The sequence below is a fragment of the Coregonus clupeaformis genome, chromosome 19, assembly GCF_020615455.1.
Source record: "Coregonus clupeaformis isolate EN_2021a chromosome 19, ASM2061545v1, whole genome shotgun sequence".
Taxonomy (NCBI): Eukaryota; Metazoa; Chordata; class Actinopteri; order Salmoniformes; family Salmonidae; genus Coregonus; species Coregonus clupeaformis.
Window position 1 is genome coordinate 26,987,917 of NC_059210.1, and position 24,175 is coordinate 27,012,091.

General features: G+C 42.1%; 2 protein-coding genes across 2 annotated transcripts in view; one reads left to right on the top strand and one right to left on the bottom strand.

Moving 5' to 3' along the window:
- Window positions 1-100: 100 nt before the first annotated feature.
- Window positions 101-21,685, bottom strand: LOC121531749 (twinfilin-1). Its single transcript, XM_041837169.2, has 9 exons — window positions 21,576-21,685; window positions 19,095-19,175; window positions 18,707-18,885; window positions 10,948-11,043; window positions 10,519-10,623; window positions 2,456-2,581; window positions 1,898-2,048; window positions 1,614-1,735; window positions 101-1,280 (listed from the first exon to the last, which is right to left on the bottom strand). The coding sequence occupies exons 1-9, from the start codon at window positions 21,598-21,600 to the stop codon at window positions 1,119-1,121; spliced, it is 1,047 nt and encodes a 348-aa protein (XP_041693103.1). The 5' UTR covers window positions 21,601-21,685; the 3' UTR covers window positions 101-1,118.
- Window positions 21,686-23,001: 1,316 nt separating this feature from the next.
- The window catches only part of LOC121531747 (transmembrane protein 117-like), a 56,823-nt gene continuing 55,649 nt past the window's right edge, over window positions 23,002-24,175 (top strand). Inside the window, exon 1 of the mRNA XM_041837167.1 lies at window positions 23,002-23,432. The gene's annotated coding sequence lies outside the window, so the exon portion shown is untranslated. The remainder of the gene's footprint in view (window positions 23,433-24,175) is intronic.

The window sequence follows — 24,175 nt, forward strand, 5'->3', positions numbered from 1 at the left end:
GAATTGCTTGATATGTACTGTAAGTATGTCATTAGACAACAGTGGCTGTAAAGGCATAGATGTAAAAAATAAATAAAATAAATAAATAGGCCATTCAATGTGTGATTTAAATATTTTTATTTTCCTTTTTAGAAAGTAACTGTTTTAAGCAAAATAAACAATTTAAGACCAAACATGACACTTCTCATGAGAAGGTATTCCCTTTTCCGAAGATGAGGTGTTAAACTAGTGGTTTGCCTTAATAATCAGTAGACAAGTGACTGTGGCAGAAACAGATTCCATTTGATATCCCATCCCCGTCTCTGGGACTTCCACCCTGCATGCACACCATATGAAACTTAGCTTCCTCTGAAGGAGTAATCTGCGATGTATCAATGATGTGAAATACTGGAAGCCCCTGTTCTCTCTCTGTCACATGACCCTCGTTGACACCAGATAAGATGATCAGTACAGACAAGACCTTTAATCACATATGTATATGTACAGCACTTGCATAGAAAAATACATTTCTCAGCAGATGTGTTTTATGTAAACCAAAGTTCTATCAAAAAAGAAGAATTTCCAATATAAAAACCCCCGCACTGTATTACAATGAAGAATGATACGAGCAAATATGACATATTTTGAGGTTTGGACCTCTTCTAGTTGTGCACACATAACGATGGAGACGTTTGTCTCAACTTTGGGCCAGGAAACAACAAATTGAGAGGAATGCAAGGAACAATTGCAAGCATGTGAACAACTCATGGATGGTTCATTACATTGGCACAAATTCACATTAGTCGCACTAACATTTTTGTCTCAGCAACAGTGTAAAAACCTTTCTTACTCAACTTGTTCTAACCTCTGAATAGCACAGTAAAATAATTTGTGAATGAATGCAGAGAGAATATATATATATATATATATATATATATATATATCCTTCCATTTGACAGGCTACAAATGGATATTCTCAAGTGTGTGTCTCAGCTAAGTTGTCCTTTGGTGTGCATAGTTCAGTCTCTGGATGGGCTTTAAGGGTTTCGAAGAAGAGAGGTTGCCTCAAATAAGCTTTCCCTCCATGATCACATGGAATGTTCCATTATTGAGTGTGTATGGGGGAGGGTGAGGTTCGTTTAGTCGTCATCTTCTCCAGCCGGTCTGGTGATGCGGTGTCCGCCCCTCTTCCCGGCAGGGCCCTTGGGCTTGGCGAAGGCCTGCTTGTGTGCATGCTGCTTGGGATGGACCTCCTCATACAGGAAGTCACCAGTCAGCTCATCCCCATTGTCTATCTCCAGCTGTGGACAGTCACACACATGAACAGTGAGGAGTTAACAAAACCAGGGTTGAAGTCAATTCCATATAAATTCAGTCAATTCAGGAAGTAAACTGAAATTCAAATTCCAAATGTTCCTAATTGAAACACATTGAGAAAAATTGGAATACGAGTGTCAATTTACTTCCTGAATATAAATTAACCCCAAACCTGAACCAAACCTACTGATACTTTCCTGAACCCTATGAAAGACCCTCTCTAAAGAAACGCATGGAACACTTTTAATGTTATTAACACCACTTTGTATTGGTTGTGTTAAAATCCTAATAAAATAGCTTGGTCTTTTGGTCCTTACCTTCTTCAAAATGTCAATTTGCATGTTGTTTTCAACCATGTCCACCAGGGGATTTTTGCAGCTAGAATAGAGCATCCTCTCTTTGATGCTGCACTTGTACCCCGGCATGGAATAAATGAACACTGCAAAAGAGATAACAATGGAAGATGTCCCATCAGAATCAGAGATATACAACATTGTGACATATAAAAAATATAAAATTCAGTGAAATAGTTAAGAGATTTATGTAATGACCGCTTGGTGTCTTAAGCTGTGTTGTGCTTCTCTGTGAAAAAGTGTTTTACCAGTGGACTCCAGGTAGTCTCCCTCGTGGGAATGTTTGTAGCGGAAGAAGTGATAGCGTGCAGACTCAGTGGGGATCCTCTTGGGCAGATCTTTCACCTCGGTCGGTTCAGTGTTAGACAACCTAATGAGCTCTTTGGCAAAGTCTATTTCCTATTGAAATGAAACCATAATGAATGAACCAGAAAGACAGTAGGAAAACGACCCTCTAATAAAGTGTCATTTCAGTGCTGTGTGATTTATTGAATAGCTCTTTTGATAACCTGCCTATTATGACTTTAGAGAGAGGGGAGCGAGAACCAGGCAGTGCCAGCTCAAAGTGTCACAATTATGCCTTTGTCCCCAAATCTGATCTTGTGACACCATTCCTTGAATTTCAATGAGGAAAGCTGACAATGACGCTTTGGTCAAAAAGAGAACCACATCGTACTGTTCTCAACAAAACTCCTGACTCCAAAATTCCTTTGTCATTCTGAAGAGAAGCCTGAGTATAAAGGAGGAACATCACTTTTTCTCAACGGACTCACCTGGAAAAGCGACAGAGGGGGAGAAGTACTTACAAGTTGTACGTAGTTGACTCGTTTGTCCCTGAATCGTTCGAGTGCCTCGACAGCGTCTCCATGTATGGGGAAGGCCACTCCCTGCAGTGTCTGCTGCTTGGTGTCCACACTGATGTCAGTCTGCACCTGAACACACAGCACAGAGAAAACTATTTACAGTTTTGTTCAATTGCTTTGGTGCAATTTTCAAGAGTATATGGTCAATATGGTCAACTCTTAATACAAAACTCAAAACAGATCATCAAAAAGCACATTTTCAATTGACTAAGTACAACACACAAAATCATAGTAACTTTTTCACCTAATTTAAGTGTTTAATCTACAAATACATATTGCAATGCATGTTCATATAAAGTAATTGCCTTTCACAATGCAATGCTCACTTCACTTTTTATATAATTCTCTTCTCATTTGTTAAAATACGTTTTACTATTACTTAATCCGACTACTCCTACAGATTTTAAACTGGTTTGTCTACTACAGATTGAGAACTACATCATGAAAATGTATGTTTGTAAAGTATAAACATATAAAGTATGATATATAGTGAAATGTAACACCGGCTCCGACGCTCTTCGGATGTGGCAGGGCTTGCAAACTATTACAGACTACAAAGGGAAGCACAGCCACGAGCTGCCTAGTGACACGAGCCTACCAGACGAGCTAAATTACTTCTATGCTCGCTTCGAGGCAAGCAACACTGAAGCATGCATGAGAGCATAAGCTGTTCCGGACGACTGTGTGATCACGCTCTCCGTAGCCGATGTGAGTAAGACCTTTAAACAGGTCAACATTCACAAGGCCACAGGGCCAGACGGATTACCAGGACGTGTACTCTGAGGATGCGCTGACCAACTTGCAAGTGTCTTCACTCACATCTTGAACCTGTCCCTGACTGAGTCTGTAATACCAACATGTTTTAAGCAGACCACCATAGTCCCTGTGCCCAAGAACACTAAGATAACCTGCCTAAATGACAATAGACCCATAGCACTCACGTCTGTAGGCATGAAGTGCTTTGAAAGGCTGGTCATGGCTCACATCAACACCATTCTCCCAGAAACCCTAGACCCACTCCAATTTGCATACCGCCCCAACAGATCCACAGATGATGCAATCTCTATTGCACTACACACTGCCCTTTCCCACCTGGATAAATGGAACCCCTACGTGAGAATTCTATTCATTGACTACATCTCAGCGTTCAACACCATAGTGCCCTCAAAGCTCATCACTAAGCTAAGGACCCTGGGACTAAACACCTCCCTCTGCAACTGGATCCTGGACTTCCTTACGGGTCGCCCCCAGGTCGTAAGGGTAGGTATCAACACATCTGCCACGCTGATCCTCAACACGGGGACCCCTCAGGGATGCGTGCTCAGTCCCCTCCTGTACTCCCTGTTCACCCATGACTGCATGGCCAGGCACGACTCCAACACCATTAAGTTTGCTGACGACACAACAGTGGTAGGTCTGATCACCGACAACAATGAGAGCCTATAGGGAGGAGGTCAGAGACCTGGCCGTGTGGTGCCAGGATAACAACCTCTCCCTCAATGTGATCAAGACAAAGGAGATGATTGTGGACTAAAGGAAAAGGAGGACCGAGCACGCCCCCATTCTCATTGACAGGGCTGTAGTGGAGCAGGTTGAGAGCTTCAAGTTCCTTGGTGTCCACATCAACAAACTATCATGGTCCAAACACACAAAGACAGTCGTGAAGAGGGCACGACAAAGCCTATTCCCCCTCAGGAGACTGAAAAGATTTGGCATGGGTCCTCAGACCCTCAAAAAGTTATACAGCTGCACCATCAAGAGCATCCTGACTGGTTGCATCACTGCCTGGTACAGCAACTGCTCGGCCTCCAACCTCAAGGCACTACAGAGGGTAGTGCGTACGGCCCAGTACATCACAGGGGCCAAGCTTCCTGCCATCCAGGACCTCTATACCAGGCGGTGTCAGAGGAAGGCCCTAAAAATTGTCAAAGACTCCAGCCACCAGCCACCCTAGTCAAAGACTGTTCTCTCTGCTACCGCACGGCAAGCGGTACAGGAGCGCTAAGTCTACATAATTTTTTTGTATTATAATTTTTTTTAAATTTTTTTTGTCATTTAGCAGAGGCTCTTATCCAGAGCGACTTACAGTTAGTGAGTGCATACATTTTCATACTGGCCCCCCGTGGGAAACGAACCCACAACCCTGGCGTTGCAAGTGCCATGCTCTACCAACTGAGCAGGGGACCTATGTCTAGGTCCAAAAGGCTTCTTAACAGCTTCTACCCCCAAGCCATAAGACTCCTGAACAGCTAATCAAATGGCTCCCTGGACTATTTGCATTGTCCCCCCACCCTCCACCCCCTCTTTTACGCTGCTGCTACTCTGTTTATTATCTATGCATAGTCACTTTAACTCTACCTACATGTACAGTACCAGTCAAAGGTTTGGACACACCTTCTCATTAAAGGGTTTTTGTTTATTTTTACTATTTTCTACATTGTAGAATAATAGTGAAGACATCAAAACTATGAAATAACATGTATAGAATCATGTAGTAACCAAAAAAGTGCTAAACAAATCAAAATATATTTTAGATTTTTCAAATAGCCACCCTTTGCCTTGATGACAGCTTTGCACACTCTTGGCATTCTCTCAACCAGCTTCACCTGGAATGCTTTTCCAACAGTCTTGAAGGAGTTCCCACATATGCTGAGCACTTGTTGGCTGCTTTTCCTTCACTCTGCAGTCCGACTCAACCCAAACCATCTCAATTAGGTTGAGGTCGGGGGATTGCTGGTTAAGTGTGACTTTAATTCTAAATAGATCACAGACAGTGTCACCAGCAAAGCACCCCCACACCATAACAACACCTCCTCCATGCTTTACGGTGGGAAATACACATGCAGAGATCATCCGTTCACCCACACCGCATCTCACAAAGCCACAGCGGTTGGAACCAAATATCTCCAATTTGGACTCCAGACCAAAGGACAAATTTCTTGTGTTTCTTGGCCCAAGCAAGTCTCTTCTTCTTATTGGTGTCCTTTAGTAGTGGTTTCTTTACAGCAATTCGACCATGAAGGCCTGATTCACACAGTCTCACCTGAACAGTTGATGTTGAGATGTGTCTGTTACTTGAACTCTGTGAAGCATTTATTTGGGCTGCAATTTCTGAGGCTGGTAACTCTAATGAACTTATCCTCTGCAGCAGCAGTAACTCTGGGTCTTCCATTCCTGTGGCGGTCCTCATGAGAGCTAGTTTCATCATAGCGCTTGATGGTTTTTGCAACTGCACTTGAAGAAACTTTCAAAGTTCTTGACATTTTCCGGATTTATTGACCTTCATGTCTTAAAGTAATGATGGACTGTCGTTTCTCTTTGCTTATTTGAGCAGTTCTTGCCATAATATGGACTTGGTCTTTTACCAAATAGGGCTATCTTCTGTATACCCCCCCCCCTACCTTGTCACAACACAACTGATTGGCTCAAACGCATTAAGGAGGAAAGAAATTACACAAATTAACTTTTAAGAAGGCACATCTGTTAATTGAAATGCATTCCAGGTGACTATCTCATGAAGCTGGTTGAGAGAATGCCAATAGTGTGCAAAGCAGTCATCAAGGCACAGGGTGGCTCCTTTGAAGAATCTAAAATATTTTGATTTGTTTAACACTTTTGGTTACTACATGATTCCATGTGTTATTTGATCGTTTTGATGATATTATTCTACAATGTAAAAAATGGTAAAAAGAAAAGAAAAACCCTTGAATGAGTGTACATATTACCTCAATTACCTCGACTAACCTGTGCCCCCGCACATCGACTCTGTACTGGTACCCCCTGTATATAGCCTCGCTACTGTTATTTTACTGCTGCTCTTTAATTAATTAATTTGTTTACTCATCTATTTTTTACTTAACACTTATTTTTCTTAAAACTGAATTTTTGGTTAAGGGCTTGTAAAGTAAGCATATCACTGAAAGGTCTACATCTGTTGTATTTGGCACATGTGACAAAAAACATTTGATTTGATGTACTACAGTGGGGAAAAAAAGTATTTAGTCAGCCACCAATTGTGCAAGTTCTCCCACTTAAAAAGATGAGAGAGGCCTGTAATTTTCATCATAGGTACACGTCAACTATGACAGACAAAATGAGGAAAAAAAATCCAGAAAATCACATTGTAGGATTTTTTATGAATTTATTTGCAAATTATGGTGGAAAATAAGTATTTGGTCAATAACAAAAGTTTCTCAATACTTTGTTATATACCCTTTGTTGGCAATGACACAGGTCAAACGTTTTCTGTAAGTCTTCACAAGGTTTTCACACACTGTTGCTGGTATTTTGGCCCATTCCTCCATGCAGATCTCCTCTAGAGCAGTGATGTTTTGGGGCTGTCGCTGGGCAACACAGACTTTCAACTCCCTCCAAAGATTTTCTATGGGGTTGAGATCTGGAGACTGGCTAGGCCACTCCAGGACCTTGAAATGCTTCTTACGAAGCCACTCCTTCGTTGCCCGGGCGGTGTGTTTGGGATCATTGTCATGCTGAAAGACCCAGCCACGTTTCATCTTCAATGCCCTTGCTGATGGAAGGAGGTTTTCACTCAAAATCTCACGATACATGGCCCCATTCATTCTTTCCTTTACACGGATCAGTCGTCCTGGTCCCTTTGCAGAAAAACAGCCCCAAAGCATGATGTTTCCACCCCCATGCTTCACAGTAGGTATGGTGTTCTTTGGATGCAACTCAGCATTCTTTGTCCTCCAAACACGACGAGTTGAGTTTTTACCAAAAAGTCATCTGACCATATCACATTCTCCCAATCCTCTTCTGGATCATCCAAATGCACTCTAGCAAACTTCAGACGGGCCTGGACATGTACTGGCTTAAGCAGGGGGACACGTCTGGCACTGCATGATTTGAGTCCCTGGCGGCGTAGTGTGTTACTGATGGTAGGCTTTGTTACTTTGGTCCCAGCTCTCTGCAGGTCATTCACTAGGTCCCCCCGTGTGGTTCTGGGATTTTTGCTCACCGTTCTTGTGATCATTTTGACCCCACGGGGTGAGATCTTGTATGGAGCCCCAGATCGAGGGAGATTATCAGTGGTCTTGTATGTCTTCCATTTCCTAATAATTGCTCCCACAGTTGATTTCTTCAAACCAAGCTGCTTACCTCTTGCAGATTCAGTCTTCCCAGCCTGGTGCAGGTCTACAATTTTGTTTCTGGTGTCCTTTGACAGCTCTTTGGTCTTGGCCATGGTGGAGTTTGGAGTGTGACTGTTTGAGGTTGTGGACAGGTGTCTTTTATACTGATAACAAGTTCAAACAGGTGCCATTAATACAGGTAACGAGTGGAGGACAGAGGAGCCTCTTAAAGAAGAAGTTACAGGTCTGTGAGAGCCAGAAATCTTGCTTGTTTGTAGGCGACCAAATACTTATTTTCCACCATAATTTGCAAATAAATTCATTAAAAATCCTACAATGTGATTTTCTGGATTTTTTTTCCTAAATTTGTCTGTCATTGTTGACGTGTACCTATGATGAAAATTACAGGCCTCTCTCATCTTTTTAAGTGGGAGAACTTGCACAATTGGTGGCTGACTAAATACTTTTTTTCCCCACTGTATAATGATGACTATTATGATTTCACTTCAAAGTAAGTTTAAAAAATCTGATAGACAAGATCAGAGATGTAATGTATGTAACAAATGCATCCCCTATACAGTACACGTATCCAAAATGAAGTCGCTGTGGTAGTTTTGATTACAATACAGGTGGAAGGTGTATGATTGCCAATCACATGAACGTGCCACACTCCTTCAGGCCATTGATGAGGCATGCGATGACATCAAGGCGGACCAAGTCAGGCTTGGATTCGCCATTCCAAAAGTTTTTTCCCCAGGTTTATGAACAATTAGGACATTTACTGCGATGTCGATGAGAACCTATGGCCAAATGCTCAACACAGGCTTGATGTAAACTAGTGCCTGCTAAACATGTTTCTTTCACTTGATTACAGTACACCTATGTTGTAATTATATCTACATTTATTTTTTGCATCAATGATTGTGAAAGATGCCTTCAATGATCACACATGGGATAGAAATTAAGTAAATTCTGTCAAAATGTATGAGTAGTGCAAGTGTATTGTCTAATGTGAAAACAGTTTAATCTACTGCAATTTACAGTACTGTAGCATATTACATACAAAGGGGAATTTTGAAACATGCATCTTGCATCTTTTGCTATTGGATTAACTGGTTGGAAATAACTAAATTGAGAAGATATCACTGTGTTGTGTTTTGATTATTAAATCAATGTTCTCATGGTATTTTACAGTAAACTTATATTTTGGATCAATGGTTGTGTGGTAAAAGATGTCTTCAAACACTGTACTAAGAGTTTTGAAAATTCACCACACTTGTGAAAATAGCACCAAAGCGATTGAAAAAACTAAAACAACTTTACCTTTACCATAGTCAACACGCAGCTCACTAGTGCTTGTGCTAGTGGTTCAATCAATTTGATCATTTTCATATAACCAGGAAGTCCCTTTGAGGTCATAAGATCTATTTCCTTAGGAAGACCAGGCCACCTTAAATTAATATGAAGCAAATACAAGGCAAAATTATCTAGAACATGCATCCCCTCTCAGATTCTCCACATTGGGGATAATGACTCATGTGGTTGATATTTCTATATCTGGACAGGAGACACTGGAGTGATGAGGCACCTTCTAAATCACCTTAAATACTGGAAATGGAAGGGGATTATACTGGATGGATTGTATCTATTTTTAGTGCTCTGTTTGTTCCCTCTGAATGAAAGGCTGTCAGTTATGTACTCATGATTGAGCAGCTGATGCAGTGCACCCACCTCATTTACCAAAAGGATTGTGGGTTTTATCCATCCACTTAGTCAAAGCAGTCTCTCTCGCTCTCTAGGCAAATGAATGATAAATACATATTTCAAAGCCACTTTGCTCCCACACAGATTAATGTTGGTATTATCTTCCTTCAACAACTTGGAGAAATGCTACCCTTACTTCCTGTTTTCTCCCTTCTAGATTTTTACTGGCTGTATTTAGGAGTGTGACGGACTGCTTCTCAGACTATTTCCTTTTATGGAGTTGGAGACCGGTCTTGTTTATGTGACAGACAGACCGGGTGCACTCTGCACAGCAATAATGTTGTTTCCTCTTTAAAGAACTCACAGTGGTTTGAGTTGAGGCTGAGCTTTTAAAGATAGTAACCTGTGCTTCTATGTGTTACTTATTTTTGGTTAATCACATTTTATATCGAAACACCAGACAAAAGCAAACTAGCATCATCCTTATTAGTGGCAAGTAAAGCATTGGGCTATCACATAGCAGTGTACCCCTAATCTTATCAGTGGAGCCAAGCACAGGCACAGTGGTGTGACCTTGACCAAGTGCTCTCCCATGCAGAATCAATGCAAAGTATTGAATGATCATTCATCATCAACATTCAAGGGTGGCCCCTCATAACATTTTAGTGCAAGACCTGTGCTTCAGTGAGACAACATCTATGCTTACAATGCATCATGACATTTCTGTCAAAAACAACCCATTTATAAACCTATGAGTCTCGACCCATACAGGACTAATAGTCATATCTGCCAACATCCTGTAGTTCCAATGCATCAGCACCTTCCCAGTGACTCTTCGTGCCAGGTCGGCATTATGCACAGCTGTACTGCTGACATTGTGGTCTACGGGGGGGGGAAGGTATCACCAGCCGTCATTAATATTCAACACTGTGTCTTTTGGATTGAACACAATTAAAAGCGGATGCTATGAGTTTATTGTGAAAGAGGCTCTCTCTATGAATTGCCCTGAGTGGTCAGAACCACTCACTTCATGAGCTTTTAATTCCATATTAAGACAGGTTTGCCTACAATACATGTCTTAGTTGAAATAAATGGGTGTGGATTAAAACCTTTAACACTTTAAACCAACAAAATGACTTTTACACAGAATTACTATGTAAACATCACAGGAAGTGTGAATACCATTCTCTCTCTCTGTGTGTGTGTGCGTACCTCACTGAGTTTGATCCGCCTCAGCTCCTCCTCGGCAGCAGTGAGTGGTAGTGGTGCTGCCTCGGCCACCAGGTACTTCTTGTAGCCCTTCAGAGACATATCCTCCTGGGAGTGCGGGGAGAAACCGGAGGGAAGAGAGGACCACATAACAGTTAGCCATCTATTTACAACTACTATTCACGTACAATACATATTTGACAATACTTGACTCTCCATCTTATATGTGTGATTATGTGAATGCCAAATTACCGATGAGCTTTTTAAAACAATCTCATTCTGGAAAGTTCTTCAATGTTTATGCCTCTACTTGAGTAGAAAAAAGGACACATTTCCATTACAATAATCGTTGAATGGCAAAGCAGACAGCAAATCAGATCCTCAGAGTATGAGGATTTCACAACCCAATCTAACACAGATAATCTAACCAACCTTTGTGGTGCCAAAGACCTCATCTTTGATAAGTCCCCCACCAAATTCTTTCTTCACTGTGGCCCTGGTAGCAGCATATAACATCTTATGTCGCACCTGTTTGAAATAGAATGTATTAGTGAATACACCAAGGGGTACAGTCTCTTTACATGCATCTATTCCATCCCCTTTCTATAACTCTCAATGACATGCAGTGATTTTACTCTTGTTGTTTTACACAATTCTTTATTATTTTCTTGCTAACTCAACACAGGCTTCCATTCTTTTTCCAGAGGATAGCAAACTGTGCCTGGATAAGCACCAGATAAATGCAGCCCATTTGGATGTTCCAGTCTTAAAACATGTGCAAGCCTGGACCTGTGGCACGCCGCCTCCGGATAGTGGGATGGAATGTCGAGCCCTGCCAGTCTGTTAGAATAGGATGCTATGCTATAATCTCTCTACCACATGATCTTGATCTTGGTACAACCAAATGAATGCCAGTCACATGTATCACCCTGTCCCTGCAACATTCGTCAGTCTTAATTGAACCACTTCAGTCAATCAGGTAGATCTCAATTTATTTTATTCTCGGTCATTACATCAATCTGCAACGGTTGTGATGTTATCTGTATTAAGAGCAGGCCAAAAGCTAAATGTCACATTTGCACTACACTACAGCACAAACTACACATAGGCTAACAAACAGTTGAGCACTAATGGCTGGAATGGCGCTGGAATGGATAGCTGCCGTTTTACGGGCTCCTGACTAATTATGCTATTTTGTGTGGTTTTTTGCGTTGATTTTAACCATCATTTCCTATGACCGAAATAACTTCTGGACATCAGAACAGCGATCACTAACCTCGATTTGATTGAAGATTTCTACTTACAATGAGTCGGCGACACTGGACATACTGCTCACCCCGGACCAGGCCCTAATCCCCGAGACTCAGAAGAGAAGGAGACGGCACAAGAGACGCCGATGTGCGGGCACCTTGACGAAACTACGTTGGCGAGTAGATAAACAGCCTCTACCCTCCGTTCTATTGGCGAATGTACAATCACTGGAGAACAAACTGGACAGCTCCGTTCGAGACTATCCTATCAACGGGACCTGAAGAACTGTAACATCCTATGTTTCTCGGAGTAGTGGCTGAACAATGACATGGATAATATACATCTAGCTGGTTTTTCTATGCATCGGCAGGACAGAACGGCAGCATCGGGTAAGCTCAAGGGGGACGTGTGTGTCTCTTTGTTAACAGCTGGTGTGCGATCTCTAATATTAAGGAAGTCTTGAGGTTCTGCTCGCCTGAGTTAGAATACCTCATGAAAAGCTGTAGACCATACTAAGAGTTTTCATCTACATTTTTCGTAGCTGTCTATTTACCACCACAAACCAATGCCAGAACTAAGACCGCACTCAACGAGCTGTATAGGGCCATAAGCAAACAAGAAAATGCTCATCCATAGCTCCTAGCGGCCGGTGATTTTAATGCAGGAATCTGAAATCCATTTTACCCCATTTCTACCGGCATGTCACCTGTGCAACTAGAGACTAAAAAACTCTATCACCTTTAATCCACACACAGAAACGCATACAAAGCTCTCCCTCGCCGTCTATTTGGCTAATCTGACCATAACTCTATCCTGACTCCTGCTTACAAGCAAAAACAGGAAATACCAGTGACGTGCCCAATAAGGAAGTGCTCTGATGAAGCGGATGCTAAGCTACAGGACCGTTTCACTAGCACAGACTAAAATATGTTCCTGATTCATCTGATGGCATTGAGTTTACCACATCAGTCACCGGCTTCATTAATAAGTGCATCAATGACGTCGTCCCCACTGTATATCCGACCAGACGAGCTAAATGCCTTCTATTCTCGCTTCGAGGCAAGCAACACTGAACCATGTTTGAGAGCACCAGGTGTTCTGGATGACTGTGTGATCACACTCTCCATAGCCGATGTGAGTACGACCTTTAAAAACAGGTTAACGTTCACAAGGCCAAGGGCCAGACGGATTACCAGGACGCGTACTCGGAGCATGCGCTGACAAGCTGGAAAGTGTCTTCACTGACATTTTCAACCTCTCCCTGACCCAGGCAGTGGGAGAACCTATTCAAGAAAGTAAATTGTATTTTTTTAATATATAAAAAAATACAATGTATTATTAGGTAGCTAGCTAGCTGGCTAGAGTAGGCCACTTTGTAGGCTAACTCAACTGAGCTGCTAGCTAGCAAACTATACACACTATTTAGCTAAGTGAATTAAATGTCTGCAGATAGCTAACTTCCTATTAGCTAGCTATCTTGATGTAATCATTATAAATGCATTTGTAGATAACAGCCACGGAAGAGGGTGACATTGCAGCTCCAGCTGTCAGTAAAGGGAGAGTGTAGGCTACTGGATAGTGCAGTTAACTTTGTGGGAGGACATAATGAAAATATTATCCAGTTCCAGTCCCTAGAGGGGAAAACTATGAGGACAGAGATAATAGCAACAATGATGTCTAATTTAAGTTTAATGAAGCCTGTTTCTTTGTGATGTTTTCTGTCCTCATATGGAAAGCTGTGAAAGCCTGTTTGCAGATGACGAGAGAGGTCCCAATGAATGTCCCAAGAGACTAAGGGTATATCCTATATGTCATAGGTTATATGTGTAGGCCTACCTACACTACCGGTCAAAAGTTTGGACACACCTACTCATTCAAGGGTTTTTCTTTATTTTTAGTATTTTTTACATTGTAGAATAATAGTGAAGACATCAACACTATGAAATAACACATATGGAATCATGTAGTAACCAAAAAAAGTGTTAAACTAATCAAAATATATTTTATATTTGAGATTCTTCAAATAGCCACCCTTTGCCTTGATGACAGCTTTGCACACTCTTGGCATTCTCTCAACCAGCTTCATGAGGTAGTCACCTGGAATGCATTTCAATTAACAGATGTGCCTCCTTAAAAGTTAATTTGTGGAATTTCTACAGCCTACAGCCCTTTAGCGACTCAAAACGTTTTTTTTATAGTATTTATGAAACAAGGCAACTAATTACAGTATAACGTTATTTATTTTGTATAGGTAAAGATGGATGGAGACAAAGGCAGGTACACTTACATTACCTCCCTACAGAGGACGCCGCTGACAGCTCTGATAAGGTCAGGCTCATTGCAGACCAGCATGTTGAGGAAGAGGACCATGAAGGCATTGGTTTATTTGCCAATGCCTTTTATTATTATTATTATGTACTATTAGGCCTACACTACCGGTCAAAAGTTTTAGAACACCTACTCATTCAAGGGTTCTACATTGAAGAATAATAGTGAAGACATCAAAACTATGAAATAACACATATGGAATCATGTAGTAACCAAAAACGTGTTAAACAAATCAAAAAATATATTATATTGGAGATTCTTCAAATAGCCACCCTTTGCCTTGATGACAGCTTTGCACACACTTGGCATTCTCTCCACCAGCTTCATGAGGTAGTCACCTGGAATGCATTTCAATTAACAGGTGGGCCTTCTTAAAAGTTAATTTGTGGAATTTCTTTCCTTCTTAATGCGTTTGAGCCAATCAGTTGTGTTGTGACAAGAAGATAGGCCTATTTGGTAAAAGACTAAGTCCATATTATGGCAAGAACAGCTCAAATAAGCAAAGAGAAACAACAGTCCATCATTACTTTAAGACATGAAGGTCAGTCAATACGGAACATTTCAAGAACTTTGAAAGTTTCTTCAAGTGCAGTCGCAAAAACCATCAAGCGCTATGATGAAACTGGCTCTCATGAGGACCGCCACAGGAATGGAAGACCCAGAGTTACCTCTGCTGCAGAGGATAAGTTCATTAGAGTTACCAGCCTCAGAAATTGCAGCCCAAATAAATGCTTCACAGAGTTCAAGTCACAGACACATCTCAACATCAACTGTTCAGAGGGGACTGAGTGAATCAGGCCTTCATGGTCGAATTGCTGCAAAGAAACCACTACTAAAGGACACCAATAAGAAGAAAAGACCTGCTTGGACCAAGAAACACAAGCAATGAACCGGTGGAAATTTGTCGTTTGGTCTGGATGATCTCCGCATGTGTAGTTCCCACCGTAAAGCATGGAAATATATTTTGATTTGTTTAACACTTTTTTTTGGTTACTACATGATTCCATTTGTGTTCTTTCATAGTTTTGATGTCCTCACTATTATTCTACAATGTAGAACTTTTGACTGGTACTGTATATTAGCAACTGTTGTATACAGAAATACAGTTAAAGATCACACACAATGTACAAACCTATTATAATTGGAGCAGGCCAGCCCTCCTGGAGGTCTGCTGGGTGTGCAGTTATTTTTCAGCCCAGCAATAACACACCTGATTCAACTTATCAACTCTAATGAGTTGATAATCTAGTGTGCTATTGCTCAGCTGGAATAGAAGTCTACTCACCCAGTAGATCATAGATCAGGGCTCAGTGGAGCAAGATTGGCCAACACTGGTATGGAGTTCTTTTTGTTTACCTGAAATGATGCTTTAGTAAAAATAGCCTACTGGTTACTACTCAGTGATCTATTGTTTAGACTAAGCTAGTCTAGATCTTTACATACGAGTTTGTACATTTGTACATTATTTGTACATTTGAAGTGATGAAGTGTTAATTTTTTGAAGTGAAGTGTTTCAACTTGTTTTAATTGTTAAACTATTATTCTAAATGAACTAGTGTTAATGTTGATTAATCATATAATCCTGCAATAAAGAGGGGAGGAGGTTCTGTGTCTGTGTTTCTGTGTTGTTTTCTCAAATTAACATTTTATTTTTGTCTAGTTGTAAGACCTCCAATATCAGCTATGTGAATCCATTTTACAGCTTATCATATGGCATGCATACCCAATGCATCCATAGGCCTACAGTATGATGGCATTCCTGGCCTTGTGGGCATCTGAAGCAGAAAATAGCTAAACTCACATTGTTTACATGTTGAGCTATATGTTCAATTTAAAATGACACCAGTAGACAATGTATAGGAGGGCAAACCATATACCCGATTTTGTACAAGCCTTTTAAGTGCTGACATAAAATTGTTTAGTGCAAATCCAACCCTTGTAATTTAGGTACAGTATGAAAATAAGGAGATGACAATCAGGCTACAGGAGATGAGCATTACAAGTAACATTTTATGAGGTTCATTTTCTTTCATTCATTTTAGCAATGTTGCTTGCAAAATGATTGCAGTTGTTCCCATAGATAGACAGTACATGGTTGGTCTAAGTATCACTGACCCTAGATAAGCTAGAGGTTGGGCTAACACAGCTATTAACCTTTTAGGTCAATAATATGCTGTTTTTAATCAACATTTTGTTGGCTTTATAATCATGAGAGAAATGTAACTATCAAGTAGCTAGCTAGTTAGTTATACCTAGGTAGCTTACAAGGTTAGCTGACTTTTCTCAAAACGAACCTCATTGTGGCTTGCTACTTCTTGTCCCTCATGCTAGCATTTACAGCCAAATATCTCCCACCGCACACCCCCTCTTTGTGCTTCTCTGCCTGTGTGTGCGACATTGCTGTGACTTCTGTTGCAGACAGCTTCTCCCACTCTCATTTGTTGCAGAATTGAGTGGGAGAAGTTGCTAAATGCTATCAAATCCATTGAAACCATCGATGTCAAAACTCCCCAAAGGCAGCCTAAAAAACATTTTTAGTCCTCACGCACCGTTGCTCCTACGACACTAATCTGGTGAGCACCTTTGGAGCTCCGCCCAATCAAGGCATTTGATTGGTTTGACATGTTGCGAGGCATCACTGATTTACACCGGGTTCCGACCCCTCTTTAGCTGATTTCTGTCATGGAACTTCCCTAGGCTTCCTGTTTTAGGGAAGCCTGGTTTGCGACGAGGCTAGTGAGACCTACATGTTTCAAGAAGAACACCATAGTCGCTGTGCCCAAGAACGCCAAGGTAACCTGTCTAAATGACTATTGCCCCGTAACACTCACATCTGTAGCCATGAAATGCTTTGAAAGGTTGGTCATGGCTCACGTAAACACCATCATCCCAGACACCCTGGAACCACTCCAATTCACATACCTCCCCAACAGATCCACAGATAACGCAATCTCTATTGCACTCCACAGTGCCCTCTCCCACCTGTACAAGAGGAACACCTATGTGAGAATGCTATTCATTGGCTACAGCTCAGCATTCAACACCATAGTGTCCGCCAAGCTCATCACTAAGCTAAGAACCCTGGGACTGAACACCTCCCTCTGCAACTGGATCCTGGACTTCCTGACGGGCAGCCCCCAGTTGGTGAGGGTAGGCGACAACACATCCGCCGCGCTGACCCTCAACATGGGGGCCCCTCAGGGGTGTGTGCTTAGTCCCCGCCTGTACTCCCTGTTCATCCACGACCACGTGGCCGTGCATGACTCCAACACCATCATTAAGTTAGCTGACAATGCGACGCCGGTAGGCCTGATCACCAATGACGATGAGACAGCCTATAGGGAGGAGGTCAGAGACCTGGCATTGTGGTGCCAGGACAACAATCTCTCCCTCAACATCAGCAAAACAAAGGAGCTGATTGTGGACTACAGGAAATGGAGGGCCGAGCACGCCCCCATTCACATCGACGGGGGTGTAGTGGAGCGGGTCGAGAGCTTCATGTTCCTTGGTGTCCACATCACTAAGGATCTATCATGGTCCACACACACCAACACAGTCGTGAAGAGGGCATGACAACGCCTCTTCCCCCACAGGAGGCAGAAAAGACTTGGCATGGACCTTCAGATCCTCAAAACGTTCCACAGTTGCACCATTGAGAGCATCTTGACTGGCTACATCACCGCTTGGTATGGCAACTGCGTGGCATCCGACCGCAAGACGCTACAGGGGGTAGTGCGTAAGGCCCAGTATATTACTGGGGCCAAGCTCCCTGCCATCTAGGACCTCTATACCAGGCGGTGTCAGAGGAAGGCCCTACAAATTGTCAAAGACTCCAGCCACCCAAGTTATAGACCGTTCTCTCTGCTACTGCACAGCAAGCGGTACCGATGCACCAAGGCTGGAACCAACAGGACACTGAACAGCTTCTACCCCCAAGCCATGACTGCTAAATAGTTTGTTAAACAGTTAATCAAATAGCTACCTGGGCTATCTGTATTAACCCTTTTTGCGCTAAATTTTTTTTACTCATCACATACGCTGCTGCTACTGTTTATTATCCATCCTGTTGCCTAGTAATTTTATTCCTAGTTATATGTACATATCTACCTCAATTACCTCGACTCGGTACTGGTACCCCGTGTAAATAGCAAAGTTATCGTTAATTACATGTTGTGTAGCTCAGTTGGTAGAGCATGGCGTTTGCAACGCCAGGGTTGTGGGTTCGATTCCCACGGGGGGCCAGTATGAAAAAATAAAAATAAAAAATAAAAATAATGTATGCACTCACTAACTGTAAGTCGCTCTGGTTAAGAGCATCTGCTAAATGACTAAAATGTCAAATGTAAATGTAATTACTTTACTATTATTTCTCTATTTTCTTTCTATCTGCATTGTTGGGAAAGGCCCATAAATAAGTATTTCACTGTTAGTCTACACCTGTTGTTCACGAAGCATGTGACAAATAATATTTTATTTGATAAGTAGGCTATTCTACTCAAAACAATTCTGCTGCAAAGGAGACCTGTGTCATTGACACGACTGTGCCACATAATTTGAAGAGGTAACTTATGTTAACAGGGAAGTTCATCTCTGGGTCAGGTGAGTTCCTTACAGGAGAATGGTCAGGTGACCAGGCCAGGAAGATCCACTCATAGCCCTGGTTGTTGGAGGAGTCCAGTCGGTACAGGATATAAGACGGCAGGTGGTCCTCTAGTAGAGGCAGGACTAACGAGTCGTACTCTTGGTCCCATGTCTTTGATGCTTGCCTGGTCACGCCCAAAGCGAGTTGCTCTGTAACACAAATTCAGTAGTTGCGCATTCAAAGTGAAAACTTAATATTGGTGTATTAAATCTCTTGGGCTTTCCTAAATCATGGTAATGTTTTTTTCTTCTAAAAAGGATCTGAAATATTGGCCTACCCTTGAAAGAAACAACCTTTGTGACAAACTTTAGATCTGTTTATTTATGATCAAATCGGTAGAAAGATAAACACTTCTTACCATCCTCAATCACAATCTTTAGGAGTCGATATTGGTCTCCACTCCTTGCACTGGCAAAGACATCCTTCAAGTCGTTACCAGCTGGAAAAACAGAGGGTAAGTGGGTTTGTTTCTTGTATTATGGGAAGAAGCCTCTACTGAAATTAGTCAAACAAGGTATCCAGCCAGCTGTAAAGACTCCAGAGTAAGTATGGCTAAAGCCTCAAATGTAAACCATGCAATTATTGTCATCCTTACACAAACAACCTTGGTTCCAGCTGTTTTTAAGATCTATATAGACTATTCGAGACTCAGTAAATTAGACAAAGTGGTCAAGCCTTCTAGGACACCATCCTGGTTCTGGCCCTCACATAAACCCATACAGAGAACAACGTAGGATTCAACGTAAGATGAATGCACACGACCTTAAGCAATCTCCTTCCACAAAGTGTTCAGCCGATCACAGATTTGAACACTAATATTTACATGCATGTTGTCGAGGTCACCATATATACACCTGCTTTGTGAATAGGATCCTCACACACCCATGTTGTGAAAACTACATTCATGTCACACAACGCCATCTAACGTTACCTGTTTAAGTAGCCTATCACTTGCATAAATAATTATATAACTGTGCAAATGAAACTGAACAAATATTGATACACTATATATACAAAACTATGTGGACACCCCTTCAAATTAGTGGATTCGGCTATTTCAGCCACACCGGTTGCTGACTGGTGTATAAAATCGAGCACACCGCCATGCAATCTCCATAGACAAACATTGACAGTAGAAAGGCCTTACTGAAGAGCTCAGTAGCTTTCAACGTGGCACCGTCATAGGATGCCACCTTTCCAACAAGTCATTTCGTCAAATTTCTGCCCTGCTAGAGCTGCCCCGGTCAACTGTAAGTGCTGTTATTGTGAAGTGGAAACATCTAGGAGCAACAACAGCTCAGCCGCGAAGTGGTAGGCCACACAAGCTCACAGAACAGGACTGTCGAGTGCTGAAGCGCAAAAAATCGTCTGTCCTCACTACCGAGTTCCAAACTGCCCCTGGAAGCAACGTCTGCACAATAACTGTTTGTCGGGAGCTTCATGAAATAGGCTTCCATGGCCGAGCAGCCGCACACTAGCCTAAGATCACCATGCGCAATGCCAAGCGTCGGCTGGAGTGGTGTAAAGCTCACCGCCACTGGGCTCTGGAGCAGTGGAAACACGTTCTCTGGAGTGACTAATCAGGCATCACCATCTGGCAGTCCAACGGACAAATCTGGGTTTGGCAGATGCCAGGAAAACGCTACCTGCCCCAATGCATAGTGCAAACTGTAAAGTTTGGTGGAGGAGGAATAATGGTCTGGGGCTGTTTTTCATTGTTCGGGCTAGGCCCCTTAGTTCCAGTGAAGGGACATCTTAACTCTACAGCATATAAATACGTTGTAGACGATTCTGTGCTTCCAGCTTTGTGGCAACAGTTTGCGGAAGGCCCTTTCCTGTTTCAGCATGACAATGCCCCATTGCACAAAGAGAGGTCCATACAGAAATTCTTCATTGAGATTGGTGTGGAAGAACTTGACTGGCCTGCACAGAGCCCTGACCTCAACCCCATCGAACACCTTTGGGATGAATTGGAATGCCGACTGCGAGCCAGGCCCAATCGCCCAACCTCACTAATACTCATGTGGCTGAATGGAAACAAGTCCCTGCATCAATGTTCCAACATCTAGTGGAAAGCCTTCCCAGAAGAGTGGAGGCTGTTATAGCAGCAAAGGAGGTACCAACTCCATATTAATGTCCATGATTTTGGAATGAGATGTCGACATAATAATAATAATAATAATAAAATATAATAATAAGCCATTTAGCAGACGCTTTTATCCAAAGCGACTTACAGTCATACGTGCATACATTTTTTGTGTATGGGTGGTCCCGGGGATCGAACCCACTACCTTGGCGTTACAAGCGCCGTGCTCTACCAGCTGAGCTACAGAGGACATACTTTTGGTCATGTAGTGTATCTTTCATTGGGTTGAAAGCCCTCAGATAATTTGGTGTAGGCTGTGAGTGAGCTCATTTTCTATGTGAAGGTGCGTCTGATAGGTTCAGGTTACGGATGTCAGGACCATTTTACATTTTAATGCCAAGTGTTTCAATGAAGGCGTTGCCCGAGCCAAAATGTCCAGCGTGAAAAACATGTTTCTTTCTTTTTCGCTTGAGCAGAGGCAGGAGCAGATCTGTCTGGCCATTTTTTTCAGACACATAGCTACTGCTGCTACTTCTTAGCAGAGAATCAAATCAATAATCACAGATAGCTCGCTGACGTTAACTGACTAGCTAGCTACAGTCGCTACCTACAGGAATCAGCACTTCAAATTAGCTTGCTCTAACGTTAGCTAAAACATTCGACTAACATCGATTAAAAACAGACTTTCAATTGAGATATATACAGTTCAAACTTGCCAAGAAAGCGACAACAGAATGTAAATGAAATAGCTACCCTGTATGCCCGTTTGGTGGGACATTTTGTCCTTTTTATCGTAAGAAAGGTTGATGAAGGAGAGAACCAAGCCAGGGTAAGGAAGTAGGAAGCGGACTAAAGTAACTTCATGTGTCGTCAGCATCAGCACGGTCACGTGGTTCAACATGTTGTCACGAGAAGAAATAAAACATATCGGATGAATTATTACGTTCCTGCATTATTCAAATGAGCCCCCAAAAAATATATGCGATGCTTTGACCTCAGGATTCAGGAAGTCTGTTTGTTTTTGTGGTATCTGAGGAATTTATGACTTTGCTAATGGTTTCAAATGGTTTTAGAGGATGTTGACTCAGCTTAAAGGGAGCATCTGGGGAGTAGTTCTATAGGGGTACCCTAAAGCCGAGGAAGTCTGTTAGGTGGCCTCCTGGGATTGGTCTGTAGGGAAAACACCCATATTATGTTACATAGGGCATAGGATATAAATACCACGGTTAAAACAAAGGAGGACAGAACAACATATTACAGATTGGGGTCGTTGTTCTCCAGATATCTGCAGATATCTGTAAATTGACGCTGTAACCCTTTGATATAAATAAACCTTTATAATCAAAGTACAGTGTCAGCGGAATTCTTGTTCTCACAGCATCTCAGCATAGTTTTCTCGACACCACATTTTCTATACACTCTGGAACGGAGGAGCTAGCTATTTTATAGGCTACACCCTACAGTCTGCAATGTTACATCTGCAGTGTTACATTTGTAACTTTTGCAATGTAGCCTATTGTTTGTGATGCAATGCTTCAGATATTTTCAGATTTCCGGTTTAAAATCTAGTAGCTATAGATAGGAGTCTACACATTAGGCCTATAATCAGTATCAGTGGGCTATTTGTTGGCAGTGGACAATAACTTGAACTATAGGCTAAATATAATGAAATGTAGATTTAGGCTATATGAAGATTTATCACACATTGCAGTGACTAAGAACTCTGCTACAGGCCTACATCTGTGATTTCCATCTTTTTTTGTAGGCTCAGTTATCTCCTCCTTATCAAAAATAATTTGCTAAATCTTGGCAGGGGACTGTAATATTAACCAGATGGATTAAATTGTTTAGCCTAAAATTGCCTTAACGAATGTTGGCCTTTGGAATTGAAAAGCATTATGCAATACTTAATATAATTGTGTTTTACTCCGATAGGTTATTGCAAATATTTGCCTTTTGTTATGCAATTGATGTTTTGATTAATTCAAGTTGCGTCTTAGCGTAAGCCTAATACACGAAATATTTTTATTATTTCGGTGATGTGAGGACATAGCTGTGAAAGCCTGCTTAACACAACATCTGGGACGGTACAGTACCACGAGGCTTTTTTTCAAATGCTTCCTGTCTGCTGATTTCATCCCCTCCCCTCTGGATATAAATAAATATTTATATGCATGCATTAGGAAAATCACCCAGCCACCAGTGGAAGCTTAATGTGTTTGTTACATTGCAATGCACTGATGGTATTCGCCCGTCCTGATAGAAGCATATATCCACCGCGCGCCTCTCCAGCGTCATCATCACAGACAGAGACCAGCGAGCCGCTTCGGCCGTGCTGACAAAGCAGCGCCTGGCTGCCCCGTCGCTGCATGGACAACCAGCACAATGGCAGAGGATTTGGGGGTGCCTCTGTTTAAGCAACAACAGGTCGCATGGATAATCCCGCCACAGCCGAGCCAGCCGTGTTTACCCCGTCTCTTAGTTACGATGATTAGAGCGCCGCTGTCGACTAGTGGTGCTTGATGAGGCAGGAGAGAGAGCGGTGCGGAAGCGGGGCTTCTCGTCCTGACAATACGGATTAAGAGGGAAACGCAAAGCAACGTGGAACAGGTAAATGCGTGGCGTACGTGTGCGTGGCGTGCTTGTGTCGGTGTGTGTATGTAGACTATCCATATCAAAGTACAGGGGATGCTTTCTCATTAAATCTATATGTAGATGGCTTGCACACACCATTATTGTGCAATGGGTAGGCTTCAGTTGTGTAATCAGATAATTCCATTCGGGGTTGCTAAAGTATAGGGATCGAGTGTTATCTGAGATGGGCTAAATCTGCGGTGACATTAGCAGACACAGCACAGCATCGCTGTTGTGACGATGTGGAGATGCATGTGTTCATCGATTTAATGATTGAGCTCACATGAGAACCAGAAATTGCTAGAACCGAGAGGGAGAAGGGGAGACTTAAAAATGATGGAACTCGTGTTCTGAATTTCCTGTCGTTTTTTTAGGTACGTCCTTCTTATTGGTCAGTACAGCAGTAAATATATTTCTTAAGGTGGTCCAGAAGAAAAACATGGTGTGGAAGGGGAGTTTATTTATTTTATTTATTCAGTGAGCAATCTACATCATCATCATCAACATCATCATCACACAGATGATGCATCATGCATCTGTAGCTCAGCTGGTAGAGCACGGCGCTTGTAACGCCAAGGTAGTGGGTTCGATCCACGGGACCACCCATACACAAAAAATGTATGCACGCATGACTGTAAGTCGCTTTGGATAAAAGCGTCTGCTAAATGGCATATTATTATTATTATATCTCAGTCTTAATGATTGATAGAGGGATGCTT

Excerpts from the sequence above, each read along its gene's own strand:
- LOC121531749 (XM_041837169.2), bottom strand. The coding sequence starts at position 21,600 with ATGTCCCACCAAACGGGCATACAGG. Across the intron at positions 11,044-18,706 it reads GGTCACCTGACCATTCTCCT|GTGCGACATAAGATGTTATA; the intron begins GTAAGGAACTCA and ends TATTTCAAACAG. Across the intron at positions 10,624-10,947 it reads AGGTCTTTGGCACCACAAAG|GAGGATATGTCTCTGAAGGG; the intron begins GTTGGTTAGATT and ends CCGCACTCCCAG.